Genomic DNA, 21,264 nt, shown 5'->3' with positions numbered 1-21,264 from the left:
ATGTATTGGAGATAAAAGTTAGCGTGAGTCTTGCCATTATTTATTTACATACCAAATTGAGTTAAAAATAATTATTTTGGGGCAGTTTATTGAATGGAAACTTAAGGGGGACAAACAGATGCATGGCTAGGCACACCCATATCAATATCCCTAGTTTTCTCCTAACAACAGGAAATTAAAAGATTTTCTGTTTTACAACATAGCTTACCATTAGACATACCTCTAAACACATTTAATGTAATGGTTCGCACTGCAATCCTCACCATGGTCTCCGAGTGATTAAAAAACTTTATAGCTTCTGTGTACAGGGCAAAATCATTGGTGTGCTTAATGAAGAAAGGGAAACAATTCAAAAGAATTCATACAAATATTTCAAAATAAGGACAAGTTTCATTTACAATCAATACTTTGCATTAATTGTGTGCCAATTGCTAATTTTAAACTCTGTTTGGACAATTAATGTCGAATGGATCAGTATGACAGTAGTGTAAATAGGTTAGAGTATTTCCTTAATTGCAAAATGAAAATTAAAAAAACAAAAATTTTATTTTTCACATTAGACTAAATAGTGTATCTGTTATATATATATATTTACAATTGCCACTGTTTCTGAATCGAAAAAAGTAATAATTGGAGCAGTTGGTAAATTGTTTGTAAACGCAATTTACCTCGTGCTCCATTGGATTTATTATCTCATAAACAAAACAAACTAAAAGGTTAATCCTTAAATATTTTTTTGGGATAAAAGTAATTACATTCTTAGTTGCTGTTAGTCACACTTACCTCATTGTAAAAGAAATGAATAGTGTGACGATTCAACTTCAAAGACAAAGTCTTCAGGAATGAGATATAATAAGCCATAACCTGAAACAGATATAAAATTCTCATTAAACTAATTTTGTATACAAAAATCAGCAACCTATGGCTTGAAAACTTAACCAATATATATTGTGATTAATTTGGTGTATTATCCAAATGAAAATATTTTCGATAGATGGACATCTAATTAAGATCAACTTAAGGCTGATATAGGTAAATATCTAGTTAAAGTACGATATCAACACATTCATATGTTTGCCCAGTAAAATTAATGTAGCACTTTTAATGATATTAGTACATTGATATTTGGCACTAAATTGACTTCTAAAATACTTGCTTCATCTAATAGTTAGCTTTTTCCTAATTTGGTTCTTTTAAGTGTCATGAACATTTCTGAATGTGTACAGTGTACATGGAACATATTTTGCAATGCTTTTTTAAAAAATTTGCATACACACCTCTTCATCTGAGAAATCAAATCTATGGACTATGATAGCATTGATGTGATTGTTTGACAATAGGTAATCTGCAAAGTGAAGAAAAACGAACAGAATATATCAAAACTCACATTATATTATATATATGTATAATGAACAAAATAAAGGAATATCCTTCTGATAATGAAAAAATATATCCGAGTCATAAACTTTGCTGGATAATAATGAAAAAATATATCCGAGTCATAAACTTTGCTGGATAATAATGAAAAAATATATCCGAGTCATAAACTTAGCTGGATAATAATGAAAAAATATATCCGAGTCATAAACTTTGCTGGATAATAATGAAAAAACGCATCCGAGTTAGAGACTCTACAGCATAATTACATCTACTGGTTAAACAAGCAAAACACAGATTTCGAGAATATGTTTAGTCACTTAAAATGTTCAGTTACTTCCTGATTTAACACATATGCCAGACATATACTGGTAATACATTTTATTTATGTACACTTACATGTAATGTGCTGAAACTATTTTATCAAAATGCTAATACATGCACATACTACGTTAACATACAACCATAACAAATATCACAGGCCTAGCCACATGTAAGCATAATGATATTAAAATGTTTATTTCCCTTTTTTCCAGAGTATATTACCCTGTTTCATTGAATCCCAGCCTTATGGTCAAGAAACAGTTAAGAGGATTTCTGAACCAAAGTGCCGGTAACTTAACAAATTAAACCTATCAAAAATGATGGATTTTGAGGAATACAAAATCACTAAATCCTAAATACACGATGTAGGTAATTTTAATTTATCTAAAAAGTCTTAATTTTTAATTTGCATTTTAATTAGAAATTGCATTTTAAGTTACAGCAAAAAAAATTACTCTTTAACTTTCACATTATTAGATGCTACTTTTAACATATAGCATTCAGAAAGCAAAATGGTGTTAAGGCCCATTCTTACACAAGGATGTTTCGTTGCTTATGTTCTCAAACAGGATGTTCAGAGTCTGTAGGAGTTGCACACATATAAATCGTCCCAATTTCTGTCGCAGATATCGCAGGAAAAACGACAGCATGTTCTTTTCCAAGAAGAAACTGAAAATAAAAAATAAAATAGTATGTAACCACTAATATTTTCTTCAAATACCCTGAGTACATGTAACATTTCTTAGAGACAGAAAGAAAACAAGAGGCCCAGAGGGCCTGTATCGCTCACCTGTTTCTTTTGTTACATGAAACTGACATAAGACCATATTTGGTAACTAGAACATAAAACATTTTACCATCACTTAAACAGTTCTGAAGATATTGTTGTTTGAAATTTCAAATTTTAATTTTGAAGCTTTTAACCAACATTGACCTTTGACTCCCGACTCGCACTTAAAGTTGACCTCTGACCCCATAACTGCAATAAAGTAAAATACTCACACAGCTGGTCTACATAACATACCCAAGTATCATGACTCTAGTCCAATGGTTCTTAGGATATATTTGTTTGAAATTTTTAACATATTTGACCCGTGTGACCTTGAAAGTAGGTCAAGGTTATTTTAATGAAAAAGCTGTATAGCACTACATCCTAGGTACTTAATGGCCAAATATCATGACCCTGGGCCTTATGGAACTTGAGAAGAAGATTGTTAAAGCTTTTAACCAAAGTTGTCATTGGACCCCCAGCTAGCTTTTAAAGTTGACCTTTGACCTCATTACCATAATTGATAAGAATATTTGCACTGCTGGTCTACATAACATACCCAAGTATCATGACTCTAGTCCAAATGGTCTTAGGATATTGTTGTTTGATTTCTTTTTACATATTTGACCCCTGTGACCTTAAAAGTAGGCCAATATCATTTTAATGAGGAAACATTATAGCACTGCATTCCATGTACCTGCTGGCCAAATATCACGACCCTTGGCCTTATGGAACTTGAGAAGAATATTGTTAAAGCTTTTAACCTATGTTGACATTTGACCCCTGACTAGCACTTAAAGTTGACCATGGAACTCATTACTGTAAATCATAAAATATTCGCACTGCTGGTCTACATAACATACCCAAGTATCATAACTCTAGTCCAAATGGTTTTTAGGATGTTGTTTGAAGTTTTTAACATATTTGACCACTGTGACCTTGGAAGTAGGTCAATGTAATCTTAATGAGAACATTTTATAGCATTCCATCCCAGGTACCTACTTGTCAAATCTCATGACCCTGTCCCTTATGGAACTTGTGAAGAAGATTGTTAAAGCTTTTAACCAAAGTTGACATTTGACCCCTGACTAGCACTTAAAGTTGACCATTGACCTAATTACTGTAATTAAAAAAAAAAATGCACTGCTGGTCTTCATAACATACCCAAGTATCATGACTCTAGTGCAAATAGTTCTTGGAATATATTTGTTTGAAGTTTTTAACATATTTGACCCCTGTGACCTTGAAAGTAGGTTGAGGTAATTTTATTAAAGAATTTTTATAGCACTCTGTCTCAGGTACCTACTGGCCAAATATCATGACCCTAGGTCCTCCAGTTTTTCAGAAGAAGCCGTTCAAAAGAAAAAGTTGACGGACGGACGACGCAGTACGGCATAACTTCACCTGGCCCGAAGCAAAGTATAAACATCCTGGGAACCATGGTTATTCATAAGAGGTTGTTTAAAGATTTTAAAAATTTGACGCCTGTGACCTTGAATATAAGTCAAAGTCATTCACTTTAACAAACATAGTAGTCCTTGATCCCAGCATATGCTACTGACTAAATATCATCACCCTGGGCCTTTTGGTTATTCAGAAGAAGTTGTTCAAAGTTTTTAACATATTTGACCTCTGTGACCTTGAATATGGGTGAAGGTCATGCATTTGAACAAACTTTGTAGCCCTTCATCTCAGCATGCTACTGGCCAAATATCATCACCCTGTGCATTTTGGTTATTCTTCAGAAGTTGTAGAATGTTTTTCACATATTTGACCCCTGTGACCTTGAATATAGGTGAAGGTCATTCATTTGAACAATCTTGATAGCCCTTTACCCCAGCATGCTACTGGCCAAATATCATCACCCAGGGCATTTTGGTTATTCAGAAGAAGTTGTTTAAAGGTTTAAAACATATTTGACCCCTGTGACCTTGAATATGGGTGAAGGTCATTCATTTGAACAAACTTGGTAGCCCTTCACCCAAGCATGCTACTGGCCAAATTTCATCTCCCTAGTCAGTTTTGTTATTGAGAAGAAGATGTTTAAAGTTTTTAACATATTTGACCCCTGTGACCTTGAAAATAGGTGAAGGTCATTAATTTTAACAAACTTTGTAGCCCTACATCCAAGTTTGCTTATGGCCAAATATCGACACCCTAGGCCTTTCGGTTATTAAGAAGAAGTCATTTAAAGTAAAATATTGACGCCGGATGCTGGATGCCGGACAAACGGACGACGGACCCCGCGCCACGGCATAAGCTCACTTGGCACTTTGTGCCAGGTGAGCTAACAAGGAAATGAAGTTTTCACAAACTATTTCAGTTCATGGTGATGACTTACTCAAATACACTGCTGTCATTTTGATCACCCCATATAAGGATTTCTGAAATGGACCTCAACGTCTCAACCAGCAAACTTCTGTTGTGTTCATGCACTATTTGGTTCTTCAACAGCAAATTGTACAAGTACCTGGAGAAAAACAAATCAACATTAACATTTTGGTTCATCATAAATCACATCACCATCCACATACACTGACCCCAGTTATTTCTGGCATTCTGATAACCATGGTTTCCATGTCGCTGTCTGTATTGACTATATCAAGATTGGTGAGAAGGTAAGTGACATGGCTACAGTACGCACTTGTCTACCAGAACTGGACTGGGTCGATCGATGTTGTCTAGGTAGCTCAATTGGTAGAGCATCCGTCTAAGAGTTCATGGCCTCGGGTTTCAACACAGGTGTGGCCGTGCATTTTTCCATCTCCTGTTACAGTGGTACCTTTGACCAACCCTTGTTTCAAGTATATTGGGTGTATGCTTGGCGAGGGGATACCCAAATCCATGTTGTAAATATTTAGTTGTGTCTTCGACGACTGGTCGAATCGTTGGCAACCTGGTAACTCGATTGGTTGAGCATCTGTCTAGTATTTGGAGGGTTCCAGGTTCAAACCCCGGTCTGGACGTGCATTTCTTAATCTCCTGTTACACTTGTACAAGCTGACTGGTCCTGGTTGACATGTATACTAGATATTGACATAGTCTTGATGTCACATTATAGGATGAGGAAGTCAATTAGTCCTGGTTCACTGTCTGTGTTGTATGTGTGCTATTGCAGAAAATGCAAAACTGACCACAAGATAGACGAAATCGATACAGCGATAGTATAAGTTTTACTGTACAGAAAACGGAAAGTATAATGTGTACCACAGGAGTCTGAAGTTCTGTCAAAAAATATTTTACAACAGTAATAAGAAAATACCTATAACATGAGTTAATGTTATTTTTAAAGCATACTATAGGTATTTTTTTGTGTATTATTGTTATTTTTAATTTTTGACAGAACTTCAGGCTCCTGTGCACCTTTTCCGATGCATCAGTAAGAACAGTAACGTTTATGTATCTATCTTCGAAAAGACACAGTGTTATTACAGCTATGAAAAGGTTATAACGAAGTGTAAAACATGTCAACAACACGTGATATAAATTTGTTAACCCACTAAGTGACAATTGAAAATATGTAGTAAGAGGACATTCACCAGATTCACCAAGATACTCACTTTAAATGTTCCAGGGAATGTGGATTTTTAGGTTTAGACAATAGTCCAGGCAACCATCCTTTCGATCTGGAAAACATCGCGAATGATTTATCCACTCAAACCTTGGATCAAACAAACATAATTTCTGAAGTAGGTGTCAACTTATGACAGCCATGAAAATAATGTTCGTGTACAAGCAGTACAGCTGTTGTGATTGGCCTTGTCATTAAAATTCAACCAATCGACGATTGCCTTTCATCGACTAAGGGAAGTCACTCTGCATTTTAACTCTTTTAGAACTTTGGTCTAGTTTTCACTGCTTTACATAATTATTTATTATCAAAAGATAAACGAGATTTAGCAGAAGAGCCATTGGGTGTTATTAACGTTCGTAAGTACGACTGTCATATGTATAAATTGTGTCTGTAGCGGGACTGAGCCGGGTGATCGTCCATCTAGCTAACAGGAGTTCGAAGGTCCCAGGTTCGAATCCCACTCTGGCCACGTTGCATTTTCCATCCAATGTTACGTGTGGACATGTAACAAATTAATGCACTAGAGTATAAAAGGTATTAGGTTAAATAATGGAGCTTTCACATGTGCGTTCAATAATATCTACCTTACACTTGGTCCACCTCGGAATTACTTGGATACATAGGCCTAGATGATGACAGTAAAAAAAGGTCTTTATCTCTAAAAATGTTGAACATAAAGATTTCGTATGAAATATGCAAATTGATTTTTTTTCTTTTTGATTGATTATTTTGAGGTATTAAATAATTTTACCTGTCACACATCAAATAACTTTCCAAAGTTCTGTTCTAAAAAGGAATGAGACAAATCCAACAGTGTTTGTGAATTCAATTGTATAACTCTGTAACAAATGGATGGATGAATGGCCACAAATCTTATTAAAGAATAATGAAAAAATAAAAATGAAACCCCATTAATTAATATATTCAACAAGGTTATCGGTAGATGCCTTCTTTGGTACTGTTCTGTGTAGCCAAGGAGCAGTGCACCAGCCATCCTATACCAGCAAGCTGCAAAATAGGATGGAGTGTGCTTATAAAGCAGTACTGTCCAGTCTGAGATATCTAAATAGGCTAGCTAAAACTAAAACCATACAGGGCTGCTTACATTATTCGCGACAAACGGTTGGACCAGAGTTGTACATTTATGAAATAAGGTCGGACTTAGTAATCTGATGCTGGTTTTAGGCGAGCCTTGACTAAGCCTTGCAAGGCCTGTATGATCATTTGCAGGACTAATACCGAAAATGTCACATTTAAAAACAGACAAAGTGGTTGTTCTGCATAAACGAACAGGTATGTCATTGGTCCATACATGCACGAGTCAAATGGCTTGAGATCAGTGATAGAGTCCTTAATCAAGAAAGGGAGTTAACATAGTTGGCGGATAACTTGGATAAGGAACCTTAATCTGATTGTCACATTCATTCCAAGTAATTTAATGACTTGTAACAAGTTTGATGCCCTTTTCAAAATCACAAGCCTTCCTCACTTCTGAAGACATATATATAGGCCTAAATGGGTCTCATGATGCAGCCATAATTAAGTAGTGTCATAGTATAAATACTGTTGTTTTCTACTGGATCGAAATGGATCACAGACATGCAACAAATCACCAACCTTTTGAATGTTTTATGGAGGAGAACCAAGATGGCAAAATATAGAATGTGTATAGAGACTTCTGTGGATTTTATACATGAAAAATAAGTGGGAACAAGGAGATCAGCCTCTCCCTGCAAATTAGGGACACTTTGCAAGAATGACAGTTAATTCCAAAGAGTTGATTTTCTCCCATTTTTACACTTAAGTGTCTCCCGTTTTATCTGTTTAAGATTTCTCTGTTTCTCCAGCTAGGTATGACTGCTATCATGCAGTAAGAAACAATACCCTGATGTCATTTGGAAAAAAACAAGCATACTGAGTAAGCAATACATGTCCCGCTAGCTTTTACACTAATGATTTATAAAAATGGTGCCCTTTGGTGGTAAAATGAAAAGTATACAATTAGCTATAGCTTGTACCTGAATTTAATGTAATTTTTCTATTCTACATAACCATCAATCATATTATAAAAAAAATTCAGGATAAATGAATTTCCATGTATACTGTATATTACATACACATTTGACACTTTAAGTTCAGTAATGAACCGATTATACTGATTATGGAATTTGTTATCGATAATCAGAATCGAACATGACAAATCGATCGATGTTCGATTATTATATATCGATCATCAGTCCATCACTGGCTTCAACTTGTCCAGGACTATGTATTAATAGTAACGGTGGCCTTGACCTCAACTCTACAACCCTGAAACTCAAATTTGTCCGAGATATTATGGTCCTTTGTAATTGTGTGAAGTTTGATCCATATCCCTCGAAGAATGAAGCCACTAGAGCGCTGACAATAGATTTTCTAAAAAAATCTAACAGTGACCTTGACCTTGACCCAACAACCCTGAAACTCCAAATTGTCCAAGATATTATGGTCCTTTGTAATTGTGTGAGGTTTGATCAAAATCCTTAATGGAATGAAGCCGCTAGAGCGCTGACAACGATTTTCTAAAAATAGTAACGGTGACTTTGACCCAACAACCCTGAAACTCGAACTTCACCGAGATATTATGGTCCTTTGTAATTGTATGAAGTTTGATCAAAAACCCCTCAAGGAATGAAGCTGCTAGAGGGCTGACAAACATTGGTGTTGCGTACGTACACAGACGGACGGAGCGGAAACCTATAGTCCCCCCGGTTTCACCGGTAGGGGACTAATAACTATGAAGCCTCAATCAGTTTTATTGGAGAGGCCAATTGCAATTCAGGATAAAAACCACAGATTACAACTTGTGATAACCAATGTTATCAAAGATATTATAAATAGGATGTGAGAAAAAAAAATCTACTACATTGAAGGTACGCCAGGAAAATATCAACCCCTGGGTGATATTCTTCAAGGTCTTACCCTCTGCTTGAAACAATTTATAATCGTAAAAGGCTGAGGAAGTTAATCTGCTCTGAGATAAATACAAATGTCAAGTGCATATTTGTATTTTAATGAGAAAATCCTTTTGGTGTCGTATGTATATTTTGAGTGTTTATTTAATGCTTTTGAATATTTTAGCACCAACCATGATGATAAGTTCATGTACACACATGGGGAGATGCATTTTTCAGTTGACCAGAAGCTGTACGAAGGTGTTAAGACGCTCCTCCAAGCTTGAATTATTGAGAATTAGCCAATCTAGTTACCATATGGCAGGCCAAACTGAGCTGAAAGAGTGCCAGGGGGATTGGGTAGTGGACTTACGGAGTGACACTCTCACTAAACCCACCCCCGGCATGAGGCAAGCCATGGCCAATGCTGAGGTAGGGGATGATGTCTTTGGGGAAGACCCAACAGTAAATGGTAAGCATCTGAAAATTTCAACTCAAAATTATGGTAGCATTAAACTCTTGGCTTCAGCTTAATACCAGTGATGACTGTTGACCATTTCTATTTTTTAGCACAAAGGGCCTCGTGTGTGCCTGAACCGCGGCATTGCATCTGTCGTCCGTCTGTTGTCCACTGCCCGTCGTTTGTCAATTGTCTGTTGTCAGATTCCCACACCCATAGGGATCTAGTCCTATTCTTATATTCCCTGTACTCTTTTGAAATCAAACACATACTTTATTCAACAAGGTTTAATTAAAAATAATTTAAATTCCAGGTATGCTGTTAAGGCCCCTGGACCACTTGTTAGCTCACCTGGTCCGAAGGACCAAGGTGAGCTTATGCCGTACTGTGGCATCCGTCGTCCGTACGTCAACAATTTCTTCAAACAACTTCTCCTTCTTAACCACTGATTGGAATTTTACTAAATTTGATTGAAAGCTTCCCTAGGTAGTGGGGATTCAAAATTGTACAAATGGTGGGGCTCACCCCCCAGGGGGCTGAGGGATGGGGCCAAAAGGGGATAAGGGGGCAATTTGGCTATATTGAAATAAACAACTTCTTCTGTGGAACTATGCATTAGATATTTATGATATTTGATTGGAAGCAAAGGGGTAATTTAGCTATATTGCATTAAGCTCCAAAAGGGGGCAATTTGGCTATATTGCTTTAAGCGACTTCTGTGGAACTAAGAGATAGATATCAACCATATTTGACTGGAAGCATCCCTAGGTAGTGGGGATTCAAAATTGTACAAATGGTGGGGCTGACCCCCAGGGGAATGAGGGGCGGGGCCAAAAGGTGGCAATTTAGCTTTATTGCTATAAACGACTTCTTCTGTAGAACTATGCACTGGATATAAATCATATTTGGTTGGAAGCATTCATGGGAAGTGGGGATTCAAAATTGTACAAATAGTGGGGGGCTGACCCACCGGGCTAAGGGGTGGGGCCAAAAATAGTTTATTACTTGGAAATGGTTGAGATCCACACCCTATAACCATATATACAGTTGCTGAGTATAGAGAGAAGAATGCACATATGCTTCCAGGATGGCACCGGGATCTGGCTCCACCCTTGGAGACTTAATCCCTGGGTCATAACTTTGAAACGGTTGAGATCCCCAACCCAAAACTATATATACAATTGTTTGGCATAAAGAGACAAATGCTGTCATGATATTAGAATTGACCCCAGGATCTGCCCCACCCTTGCAAACTTAACCCCTGGGTCATAACTTTAAAACAGTTGAGATCCCCACCCCAAAATTAGATACAGTATACAATTGTTGGACATAAAGAGACAAATGCTGTCATGATATGAGAATTGACCCCAGGATCTGCCCCACCCTTGCAAACTTAACCCCTGTGTCATAACTTTGAAACGGTTGAGATCCCCACTCCAAAACTAGATATACAAATGCTGGGCATAAAGAGTCAAATGCTGTCATAATATTAGAATTGACCCTGGGGTCTGGCCACAACCTTAGGGACCTAGTTTTGTAGTCACAGCTTGGAAACAGTTGAGATCCCCACCCCATAACCAAACATAAACTTGCTGGGCATGAACATGTTACAAGGTTTGGTGTTAGGGTCTAGCCCATTCCCTTGGATCTTATAAGGAGAATATTTTGCCATGATTGCTTAGATATCCAGGTGAGTGATACAGGCCCTCTGGGCCTCTTGTTTTATAAATGGTATATATATGCTTATAGCCATAGGTATAGTTAAATCAATAGTCGAGATATGTATATATAAAGGTCAAGCTAAATCAATGATAGAGGTTTATAGGTATAGTAAGTTAAATCAATGGTAGGGGAAAAGTCCTTTCAACAGTGTTTCTTTTACCAGTGAACTTCTAAATATTTTTAGAATTGCAAAAAAGATGTGCTGATCTGTTTGGGAAAGAAGCAGCTCTTTTTGTGCCCACTGGGACAATGGGAAATCTTATTGCTAGTAAGTACTATTGGTTGTTGTAGCAATTACCTTTTCCTTCAAATAATGACATCACTAGGGAATTCTCCAGAGCTTTTGTTCAGGGAATACACCATAGCTAATTTTGAAACTCTACAGAGCTTATTTCGGAATTCTAGATAGCTGATTTCACTTTGTTTTAGAGATTATCCCCAGAGGTAATTTAAGAGAGAAAAAATATTTGCTACAAATACAATAAATACTTGTCATATATTGCTTTTGCACATGTTGACATATACCAGTATTTCATACTTAGTTTGGCATTTGGTGCATCTTACATTGTGAAATAACCTTAATGTTTAATGAAAATTGAGAAAACTTGCTATCAATATGTTGTTTGATGTATATCTGCAGTTTTGACACACTGCCAAGGAAGAGGTTTGGAGGCAATCATTGGTGACGGTAGTCATATTTGTTGGTATGAGCAAGGAGGAATAGCACAGGTATCTAGGTCACATACACATCTAGCAAAGAGGTACAGCACAGGTAACTAGGTCACTATGGACATTTACAATAGAGGTATAGCACATGTAACAAGGTCACTATGGACATTTACAATAGAGGTACAGCACAGGTATCTAGGTCACTATGGATATATACAATAGAGGAACAGCACAGGTAACTAGGTCACTATGGACATCTACAATAGAGGTACAGCACAGGTAACTAGTTCATTATGAACATCTACAATAGAGGTACAGCACAGGTAACTAGGTTACTATGGACATTTACAATAGAGGTACAGCACAGGTAAATAGGTCACTATGGACATTTACAATAGAGGTACAGCACAGGTAACTACGTCACTATGGACATTTACAATAGAGGTACAGAACAGGTAACTAGGTCACTATGGACATTTAAAATAGAGGTACAGCACAGGTAAATAGATCACTATGGACATTTACAATAGAGGTACAGAACAGGTAACTAGGTCACTATGGACATTTACAATAGAGGTACAGCACAGGTAAATAGATCACTATGGACATTTACAATAGAGGTACAGCACAGGTAACTAGGTCACTATGGACATTTACAATAGAGGTACAGCACAGGTAACTACGTCACTATGGATATATACGATAGAGGTACAGCACAGGTAACTAGGTCACTATGCACATCTACAGTAGAGGTACAGTACAAGTAACTAGGTCACTATTGACATCTACAGTAGAGGTATAGCACAGGTTACTAGGTCATGTTTGACATTTACAATAGAGGTACAGCACAGGTAACTAGGCCACTATGGACATCTACAATAGAGGTATAGCACATGTAACAAGGTCACTATGGCCATCTACAGTAGAGGTACAGCACAGGTAACTAGGTCACTATGGACGTCCAGCACAGGTAACTAGGTCACTATGGACATCTAACACAGGTAACTAGGTCACTATGGACAGTCACTATGGACGTCCAGCACAGGTAACTAGGTCACTATGGACATCTACAATAGAGGTACAACACAGGTAACTAGGTCACTATGGACATCTACAGTAGAGGTACAGCACAGGTAACCAGGTCACTATGGACATCTACAATAGAGGTACAACACAGGTAACTAGGTCACTATGGACATCTACAATATAGGTACAACACAGGTAACTAGGTCACTATGGACGTCCAGCACAGGTAACTAGGTCACTATAGACATCTACAATAGAGGTACAGCACAGGTAAATAGGTCATTATGAACATCTACAATAGAGGTTTTGCACAGGTAACTAGGTCACTATGGACATTTACAATAGAGGTACAGCACAGGTAACTACGTCACTATGGATATATACGATAGAGGTACAGAACAGGTAACTAGGTCACTATGGACATCTACAGTAGAGGTACAGCACAGGTAACCAGGTCACTATGGACATCTACAATAGAGGTACAGCACAGGTAACTAGGTCACTGGACTATGGACATTTACAAAAGAGGTACAGCACAGGTAACTAGGTCATTATTGACATCTACAGTAGAGGTACAGCACAGGTAACTAGGTCACTATGGACATTTACAATAGAGGTATAGCACAGGTAACTAGGTCACTATGGACATTTACAATAGAGGTATAGCACATGTAACAAGGTAACTATGGACATTTACAATAGAAGTACAGCACAGGTAACTAGGTCACTATGAACATCTACAATAGAGGTACAGCACAGGTAACTAGGTCATTATGAACATCTACAATAGAGGTTTTGCACAGGTAACTAGGTCACTATGGACATTTACAATAGAGGTACAGCACAGGTAACTAGGTCACTATTGACATTTACAATAGAGGTACAGCACAGGTAACTAGGTCACTATGAACATCTACAATAGAGGTACAGCACAGGTAACTAGGTCACTAGGGACATCTACAATAGAGGGACAGCACATGTAACAAGATCACTATGGACATCTACAATAGAGGTACAGCACAGGTAACTAGGTCACTATGGACATCTACAATAGAGGGACAGCACAGGTAACTAGGTCACTATGGACATCTACAATAGAGGTATAGCACATGTAACAAGGTCACTATGGACATCTACAATAGAGGTACAGCACATGTAACTAGGTCATTATTGACATCTACAATAGAGGTACAGCACAGGTAACTAGGTCACTATGGACATGTACAATAGAGGTACAGCACAGGTAAATAGGTCATTATGAACATCTACAATAGAGGTTTTGCACAGGTAACTAGGTCATTATTGACATCTACAATAGAGGTACAGCACAGGTAACTAGGTCACTCTTGACATTTACAATAGAGGTACAGCACAGGTAACTAGGTCACTATTAACATCTACAGTAGAGGTACAGCACAGGGAAATAGATCAGTCCACTGTTCTGTATATTCAAGGATAACTGATTCTTTTCAGGTATAAGCTTGGTCTTTTTAAAAGAAAACAATTTTTACTGATTGCCGTGAAAATATGATGGAATTACCTGAATTGGGACTAATTGAGAAATTTTGAATTGTACTTGTTCTTGCTTTGTAATTATAACAACATATTTAGTTGGGCTATCTGGAGGGGTAACAGCCATAGAATACTTATATCTTTGTAATTATAACAGCATATTTAGTTGGGCTATCTGGAGGGGTAACAGCCATAGAATGCTTATATCTTTGTAATTTTACAGTTTGCTGGTGTGATGCCAGCCTTGATACACAACAAGTCTGATGGCACTGTAGACCTTGATGAACTGAAGAGTAAAATCCGCCCCCTTGATGACCCTCACCAGCCCCACACCAGACTCATATGTCTGGAAAATACCCACAACCGTTGTGGTGGCAAGGTTCTTCCTGTCAGCTTCATGAAAGAGGTATTATTGTTTCATGAGCTAAACTGGAACATTACAAATAATTTAGTGTTGTTTTATGGTCTATAACTTAGCGTAGTGTAGTGTTGTTTTATGGTCTATAACATACAGCGTAGTGTTGTTTTATGGTCTATAACATACAGTGTAGTGTTGTTTTATGGTCTATAACATACAGCGTAGTGTTGTTTTATGGGCTATAACATACAGTGTAGTGTTGTTTTATCGTCAACAACATACAGCGTAGTGTTGTTTCATGGTCTATAACATACAGTGTAGAGTTGTTTCATGGTCTATAACATACAGTGTAGTGTTGTTTCATGGTCAATAACATACACAGTGAAGTGTTGTTTTATGGTCTATAACACAGTGTAGTGTTATTTCATGGTCTATAACATACAGTGTAGTGTTGTTTTATCGTCAACAACATACAGTGTAGTGTTGTTTCATGGTCAATAACATACAGTGTAGTGTTGTTTCATGGTCTATAACATACAGTGAAGTGTTGTTTCATGGTCTATAACATACAGTGAAGTGTTGTTTTATGGTCTATAACATACAGTGTAGTGTTGTTTTATAGTCTATAACATACAGCATAGTGTTATTTCATGGTCTATAACATACAGTGTAGTGTTCTTTTATGGTTTATAACATACAGCGTAGTGTTATTTCATGGTCTATAACATACAGTGTAGTGTTGTTTTATGGTCAATAACATACAGTGTAGTGTTGTTTTATGGTCAATAACATACAGTGTAGTGTTGTTTTATGGTCTATAACATACAGTGTAGTGTTGTTTTATGGTCTAAAACATACATTGTCGTGTTGTTTTCTGGTTAATAACATACAGTGTAGTGTTGTTTTTACGGTCTATAACATACAGTGTAGTGTTGTTTTATGGTCTATAACATACAGTGTAGTGTTATTTCTTCAAGCTTTTGAATAAGTTGTATTGTTTGTTTTAAGAGCTTTAATCATTCTAGATACAATGTAGTGAATATTTTGCAAGAAGTTTTATACAAGATTTCACTAATTGTTTGACCTTCAACATCTTAACAAACATAGCATTGTTTGTAAGTCATAGATAGAAAAACTAACTTTGATTGAATAAGTTTGGATCAATAGAGTGATTTGGATATGATATAGTTTACTCACCTTACAGGTATACAGCATAGCCCAAGAGAATAACCTCAGTGTTCACTTAGATGGAGCGAGGGTTCTTAATGCAGCGGCAGCCCTGAAAATACCTGTGTCGGATATTTTACAGTACACTGACTCTGTCAATATGTGTTTCTCCAAGGTAACTTATAGTAAAAGCTCCTGGCAATCTAGTATTCTCTTATAGGATTTCTTACTTCTTACTACTTTATCTCATATGATTAATGCTCAATATATATTATCAGTAAATTGTATTTTGCTGAATTTCAGAATTTTTTAATCAATTTGACAAAACGACCTGTTATATAGGATAACAATAGTAATATCAGTGTCTAATTAGGGTCTGTTCTGTGTCAAAGTTCTCAACATCAACAGGCAACCTTCAGAATATTGAACCTGTTATTGTGGTAAAGAAAAGTGCAATTTTAAAATAAACTTTTAGAACAGACAGGATTTTGCTGTTTTATTTTAGCAGGTCTGAATCATAGGATCTTTAGATTTAGATTGTAGGACCATTAAAAGGCCATTCTCAAAAGTCTATCATAGATTAACTTGATTGAATACTGATAATGAATTCAATAGCTTTGAATTAATAGCAATGGATACACATTTTCTCTATATCTGTCTTCACATAATGAGTCAATAAGAATGTCATGATTTCCTAAAAATGGTAGCAAAACAAAAATGAAATTTCTTTTGTCAGGGCCTGGCTTCTCCAGTAGGATCCATTATAGCAGGGACAAAAGCCTTCATAGCGACGTATGTGTAAATTCTTATCTCACTAATCTCCATTTAAACATTGTCCTCCCCATCCTCTCCGTAATACATGAACCTTGACCTCAGACACAATCTTTCCCACCCACCCAGCAATACATAAACCTTGACTTCAGACACACTAAATTTCCCATCCACCCAGCAATACATGAACCTTGACCTCAGATACTATCTTTCCCATCCACCCAGCAATACATGAACCTTGACCTCAGACACTATCTTTCCCATACACTCAGTAATACATGAACCTTGACCTCAGACATTGTCCTTCCCATCCACTCAGTAATACATGAACCTTGACCTTAGACACTATCTTTCCCATCCACCCATTAATACATGAACCTTGACCTCAGACACTATCTTTCCCAACCACCCAGCAATACATGAACCTTGACCTCAGACATTATCTTTCCCATCCACCCAGCAGTACATGAACCTTGACCTCAGACACTATCTTTCCCATCCACCCAGCATTACATGAACCTTGACCTCAGACACACTAAATTTCCCATCCACCCAGCAATACATGAACCTTGACCTCAGACACTATCTTTCCCATCCACTTAGTAATACATGAACCTTGACCTCAGACATTGCCTTCCCATCCACTCAGTAATACATGAACCTTGACCTTAGACATTGTCCTTCCCATCCACTCAGTAATACATGAACCTTGACCTCCGACACTATTTTTCCCATCCACTCAGTAATACATGAACCTTGACTTCAGACACAATCTTTCCCACCCACCCACAGCAATACATGAACCTTGACCTCAGACATTGTCCTTCCCATCCACTCAGTAATACATGAACCTTGACCTCAGACCTTGTCCTTCTCATCCACTCAGTAAAACATCAACCTTGACCACAGACATTATCTTTCACATCAGCTCAGAAAAATATGATGGTTGACCTCAGACATAGTGCTTCCCACACAGATCATCCACCCACTGTTATGACACATGTTCATCCAAACACACCATCAAACATCTACAGACTCATCCGTCTTCCTTGTACTGTGTACAGTTACCATTTTTAGCACCATGTTGGTGAATTGTACGTGTAAATGTTTTAAATTTGTAAAGCAGTAACCCAAGATGTAAACCCTTGTAAGCTTAGTCACTAGATGTTAGGAGTAGGATGTTGATCTAATTTGAGCTAATGCACATTATTTCAACTGTGTTTGATCATTTCAAGATGCTATTTCTGTGGTCTTCTTGGCTGAAATGTACACCTCTTGAAATGTCACTAATTGTCCATTGTGAAGGGCTCTGAGAATGAGAAAGGCCCTAGGTGGGGGCCTAAGACAGTCAGGGATCCTCGCGGCCGCAGCTATTTATTCACTGGATCACATTGTCCCACGCCTTGGAGATGACCACATTCATGCACAGATGCTTGCCGAAGGTACAGTCACTGATAAAACTGTGGTATTTAACATGTAATTGTTATATACTCCATATATATATACTGGCGATCCCATTGGCCTGTTCCTAGACATGTGACTAGATCTCAAAACTCACGCAGGTCAGTTTTCCGATGAGTATCAATCTCTAAATATTATTCAGGGGAATCCCCGTTACCTTTGCTGTGTATAGTCAGTTGTTTAATAAATAAATATTTTAAGTGTTTATCTTCTGTTTGGGTATTTTTTAACATCAAAAATATAAAATATTGTTCAGCAAGTAAGGCTCCGGATGGTACATTTGGAAACTAACAATACATTATAGAATATATGGCAGGTCAAAACCTGGAATTCAATCCACACAATTAAGTGTTTTATTTTTCATCTGCTTTTTAAATTCTTATGTTGAAACATAAAAAAAAAAGACAGTACAGTATGTCACATGACAGTACAGTATGTCACATGACAGTACAGGAAACTACTCAAGTATGTAACTTTGACTTTTTATATACAGGAATAATGTCTGTGGACCAAAATGTTGCCAGTATAAATGTGGATGATGTGCATACCAACATTTTGATGATAACTGTTGTGTCAGAAAGAGTGTCTGCAGAGATGGTGGTTAACAGACTTACACAGGTAAACACTGTTGTAACACTTGTAAATTACAAAATCTCAGATGTCGTTTTATCAAAAGCTATTATTGGAAAAAAACATCTGTGTTTAAAGTCATCCAGTTATTGAGTGTCCATAATATTAAAGAATTGTGTATACTAGGAAAATTCATCTATGAGGCAAACAAATTAAGGGTATTGTAATAGAATATGATTGTTTTCATCCTCTGTACATTGTCCATGATTTGTGTATAATATGTATTGTATACTGATCATGGGCCAATGGCTCAAAGTTTGAATAAAACTTGAAATATACTTCAATAAGAATATTTATTGTTACTGGAGGTTTTAAGGTTCTTTAGCTAAACATGTATTACCCTGCCAAGAACAAAAATTCACTATCAGGTGCATTAAAATGTTCTAGTTGTTAAAAGTCAATAGCGTTTTCAACAAATCATGGCATATTTTATTTTCTTTTTATAACTCGTGTGTATTTTGATTCCCTGTCTAAATAAGCAATACTGTGCAAATCGGGTTCTCAAGCATTCACTTGTAAATTTTATTGAAAAAAATGTTTTTAGTTAAAGGATATAAACGGGTTTTTTCAGACATTTTGCTAGATTTTCTCCAGTGCAAATAATATGTAGGTACCTTGTACAAAATAGGGTGTGAACAAGGAAGGTTGAATTTTGGGCCAAATTGTTCTTTGAGGAGTCTAACTAGGGCAGAGGATAAACCAGATTTTTTAATGTTATAAAAATATGTTAATTTGACAATAATTTTCAAAGGTATATTGAAATGAAAGATAATAAGTGAAAAATTAAGGAAAAAAAAAAATCCCAATTTCTTTTATAAACATCATATTTGGTAAATAAGGACTCTTTCCTGGTGTAGTGGTTTTTTTACATCGCGCATGTGAAGATGCTCCACCATTGCAAAAAAAATTGTTGCTATGCAGAAATAGCTCAAAATGTAGCATGTTTTGACATTTAGCATGGACAAATGTGTGACAACCGAAAATGACTTTCTATGAATGAACACTGGTATGACAATTTTTAAGCATGCATATTTGTTTTTGGTTGGTGCATCCACAGGCTTTCAAAAACTCAACAGTATTTAGTCAGTTTGCTTCAAAATGGCAAATTTTCACATAAATAGCATACAATAGACAATATTCATGCATTTTACTGTGAAAATGTGTAAAATATAACCTTAGTTTTTTGTTCACACACTACATGGGATATAGTATTGACACACCATTGGAACAGGAAATCAAGAAGTTCAGAAAATAGCCTTAAAAGCAATAACTACTTACCTGTTTTATCTGTGCAGGTAACAGCTGCTGAGGAGAATGAACTAGGATGTCGAGTGGCCATCAAGGGAATGGTTTGGGGACCCAAACTAATACGCTTAGTCACACACAATGACATATCTTCAACTGACCTTCAGAAAGCTGTCCACAAAATGCAGTTTATCCTCAAAGAATTTTCATCTTAATAATGTCACTACATACCTCAAATGACTACCGGTAGTTCATATACAAAAGGCAGTTGACTATTGACATGAAAATAGACAGTCAACCCTTGCTTAATTGAAGTGTATTACCCTCAAAGTCCCGGATACTGTAGTATAAACAGTAAACGGACACCAAGCCAGGTGCCCAATGGCTGTACAATTGATATCTCCCTGCACTAGGTAACAAGACAGCCTATAATTGAAAGATAACTGAAACAGCAATTAATTTACCACTTGACTTTCAGGTTATTATTTCACAAAGTGTTAGCCCATAAAACCTTGGGAAAAGGGATTTTATTATTTTATCTTCATGTATGACACAAAGTCCAAGTCATTGCTGTACTTCAGTAGATGCACCCTCACGAATGTTAGTGTATGTATAAGGTAGCAGTGTACAGTAGCGTACGGTGGCCATGGGTGATATTTTTGTACAGTGAATAACCCCTGTAATATTACATGTATCAAAACTTTAAAAAAAAAAATAGCTCTAAAATTGGTAACCATGGTTTTCACAAGTCCCAAATCTGGGGAAATCACTTTTTAAACAAAAATTCATTCTTCTAAAAAAACGTATTCAAAATGTAGTTTATAAATATATATATATGTAGGTGTGTTGTGCAGGATGAATCCGCTATCCAAGTTTATCCGAGACATGCCCTTTATTTTTAGGGTCAAGCCATTTGTACTGTACTCAGCTACCTTACAGCTGGTTTTTACCACAGGATTCTAATATTACTGTATGTAGTTCGTATTTTTCATGTTTTTTGAAGGGCCAGTTGGCTGAAAAGCTAGGTTGAGTGGATTTTGTAAACATTGACTTTGAGCATTGTTGAACTATCTAAAGAGCCATAATTTTAAGTGTGGTCTCCTTAAGCTTCCATACGGATGAAGGGATTTGAACTCCATGCTGTAAAGCAAAGTTTGTGCCCCCATCCTTTAAATTTGTGTATAAATTACACAGTGTGTCAACAAGTATCCCGGTGACAATGTTTTTCAGTTGGTCTTTACGTTGCATTGAGGTTAACTTGTATGC

General features: G+C 36.7%; 2 protein-coding genes and 1 long non-coding RNA gene across 6 annotated transcripts in view; 2 read left to right on the top strand and 1 right to left on the bottom strand.

Annotated features, from left to right (window-relative positions):
- The window catches only part of LOC110463875 (protein CLEC16A-like), a 102,157-nt gene extending 95,966 nt beyond the window's left edge, over nt 1–6,191 (bottom strand). The window contains exons 1-6 of the mRNA XM_021518789.1: nt 6,031–6,191; nt 4,812–4,940; nt 2,237–2,370; nt 1,278–1,345; nt 784–864; nt 221–326 (exon numbers count right to left, since the gene is read on the bottom strand). Of these exons, the coding sequence (XP_021374464.1) occupies nt 221–326; nt 784–864; nt 1,278–1,345; nt 2,237–2,370; nt 4,812–4,940; nt 6,031–6,107 (595 nt within the window). The 5' untranslated portion in view covers nt 6,108–6,191. The remainder of the gene's footprint in view (nt 1–220; nt 327–783; nt 865–1,277; nt 1,346–2,236; nt 2,371–4,811; nt 4,941–6,030) is intronic.
- A 101-nt stretch (nt 6,192–6,292) lies between these two features.
- On the top strand, nt 6,293–20,681 carry LOC110463860 (probable low-specificity L-threonine aldolase 2). 2 transcript variants are annotated; one of them, XM_021518762.1, is made up of 10 exons: nt 6,293–6,400; nt 9,218–9,449; nt 11,344–11,427; nt 11,800–11,888; nt 14,590–14,772; nt 15,929–16,066; nt 16,628–16,683; nt 17,968–18,104; nt 18,617–18,741; nt 20,049–20,681. In XM_021518762.1, exons 2-10 carry the CDS (start codon nt 9,296–9,298, stop codon nt 20,211–20,213), a joined length of 1,131 nt encoding a protein of 376 aa, XP_021374437.1. In that variant the 5' UTR covers nt 6,293–6,400; nt 9,218–9,295; the 3' UTR covers nt 20,214–20,681. The 2 variants fall into 2 exon arrangements, with proteins under 2 accessions (XP_021374437.1, XP_021374436.1); XM_021518761.1 differs by having other exon boundaries at nt 9,165–9,449.
- LOC110463861 lies at nt 12,361–14,146 on the top strand. 3 transcript variants are annotated; one of them, XR_002464440.1, is made up of 3 exons: nt 12,361–12,767; nt 12,874–13,013; nt 13,058–14,146. It is a non-coding gene; the product is annotated as an uncharacterized LOC110463861 (long non-coding RNA). The 3 variants fall into 3 exon arrangements; XR_002464442.1 differs by having other exon boundaries at nt 12,874–13,038; nt 13,427–14,146; XR_002464441.1 differs by having other exon boundaries at nt 12,874–13,057; nt 13,309–14,146.
- Nucleotides 20,682–21,264: the final 583 nt, after the last annotated feature.

This window comes from Mizuhopecten yessoensis, unplaced genomic scaffold (assembly GCF_002113885.1).
Source record: "Mizuhopecten yessoensis strain PY_sf001 unplaced genomic scaffold, ASM211388v2 scaffold10937, whole genome shotgun sequence".
In the NCBI taxonomy this organism is placed as follows: Eukaryota; Metazoa; Mollusca; class Bivalvia; order Pectinida; family Pectinidae; genus Mizuhopecten; species Mizuhopecten yessoensis.
The sequence above is the reverse complement of the archived record's forward strand: the minus strand, read 5'-3'. Positions and strand labels throughout refer to the sequence as shown.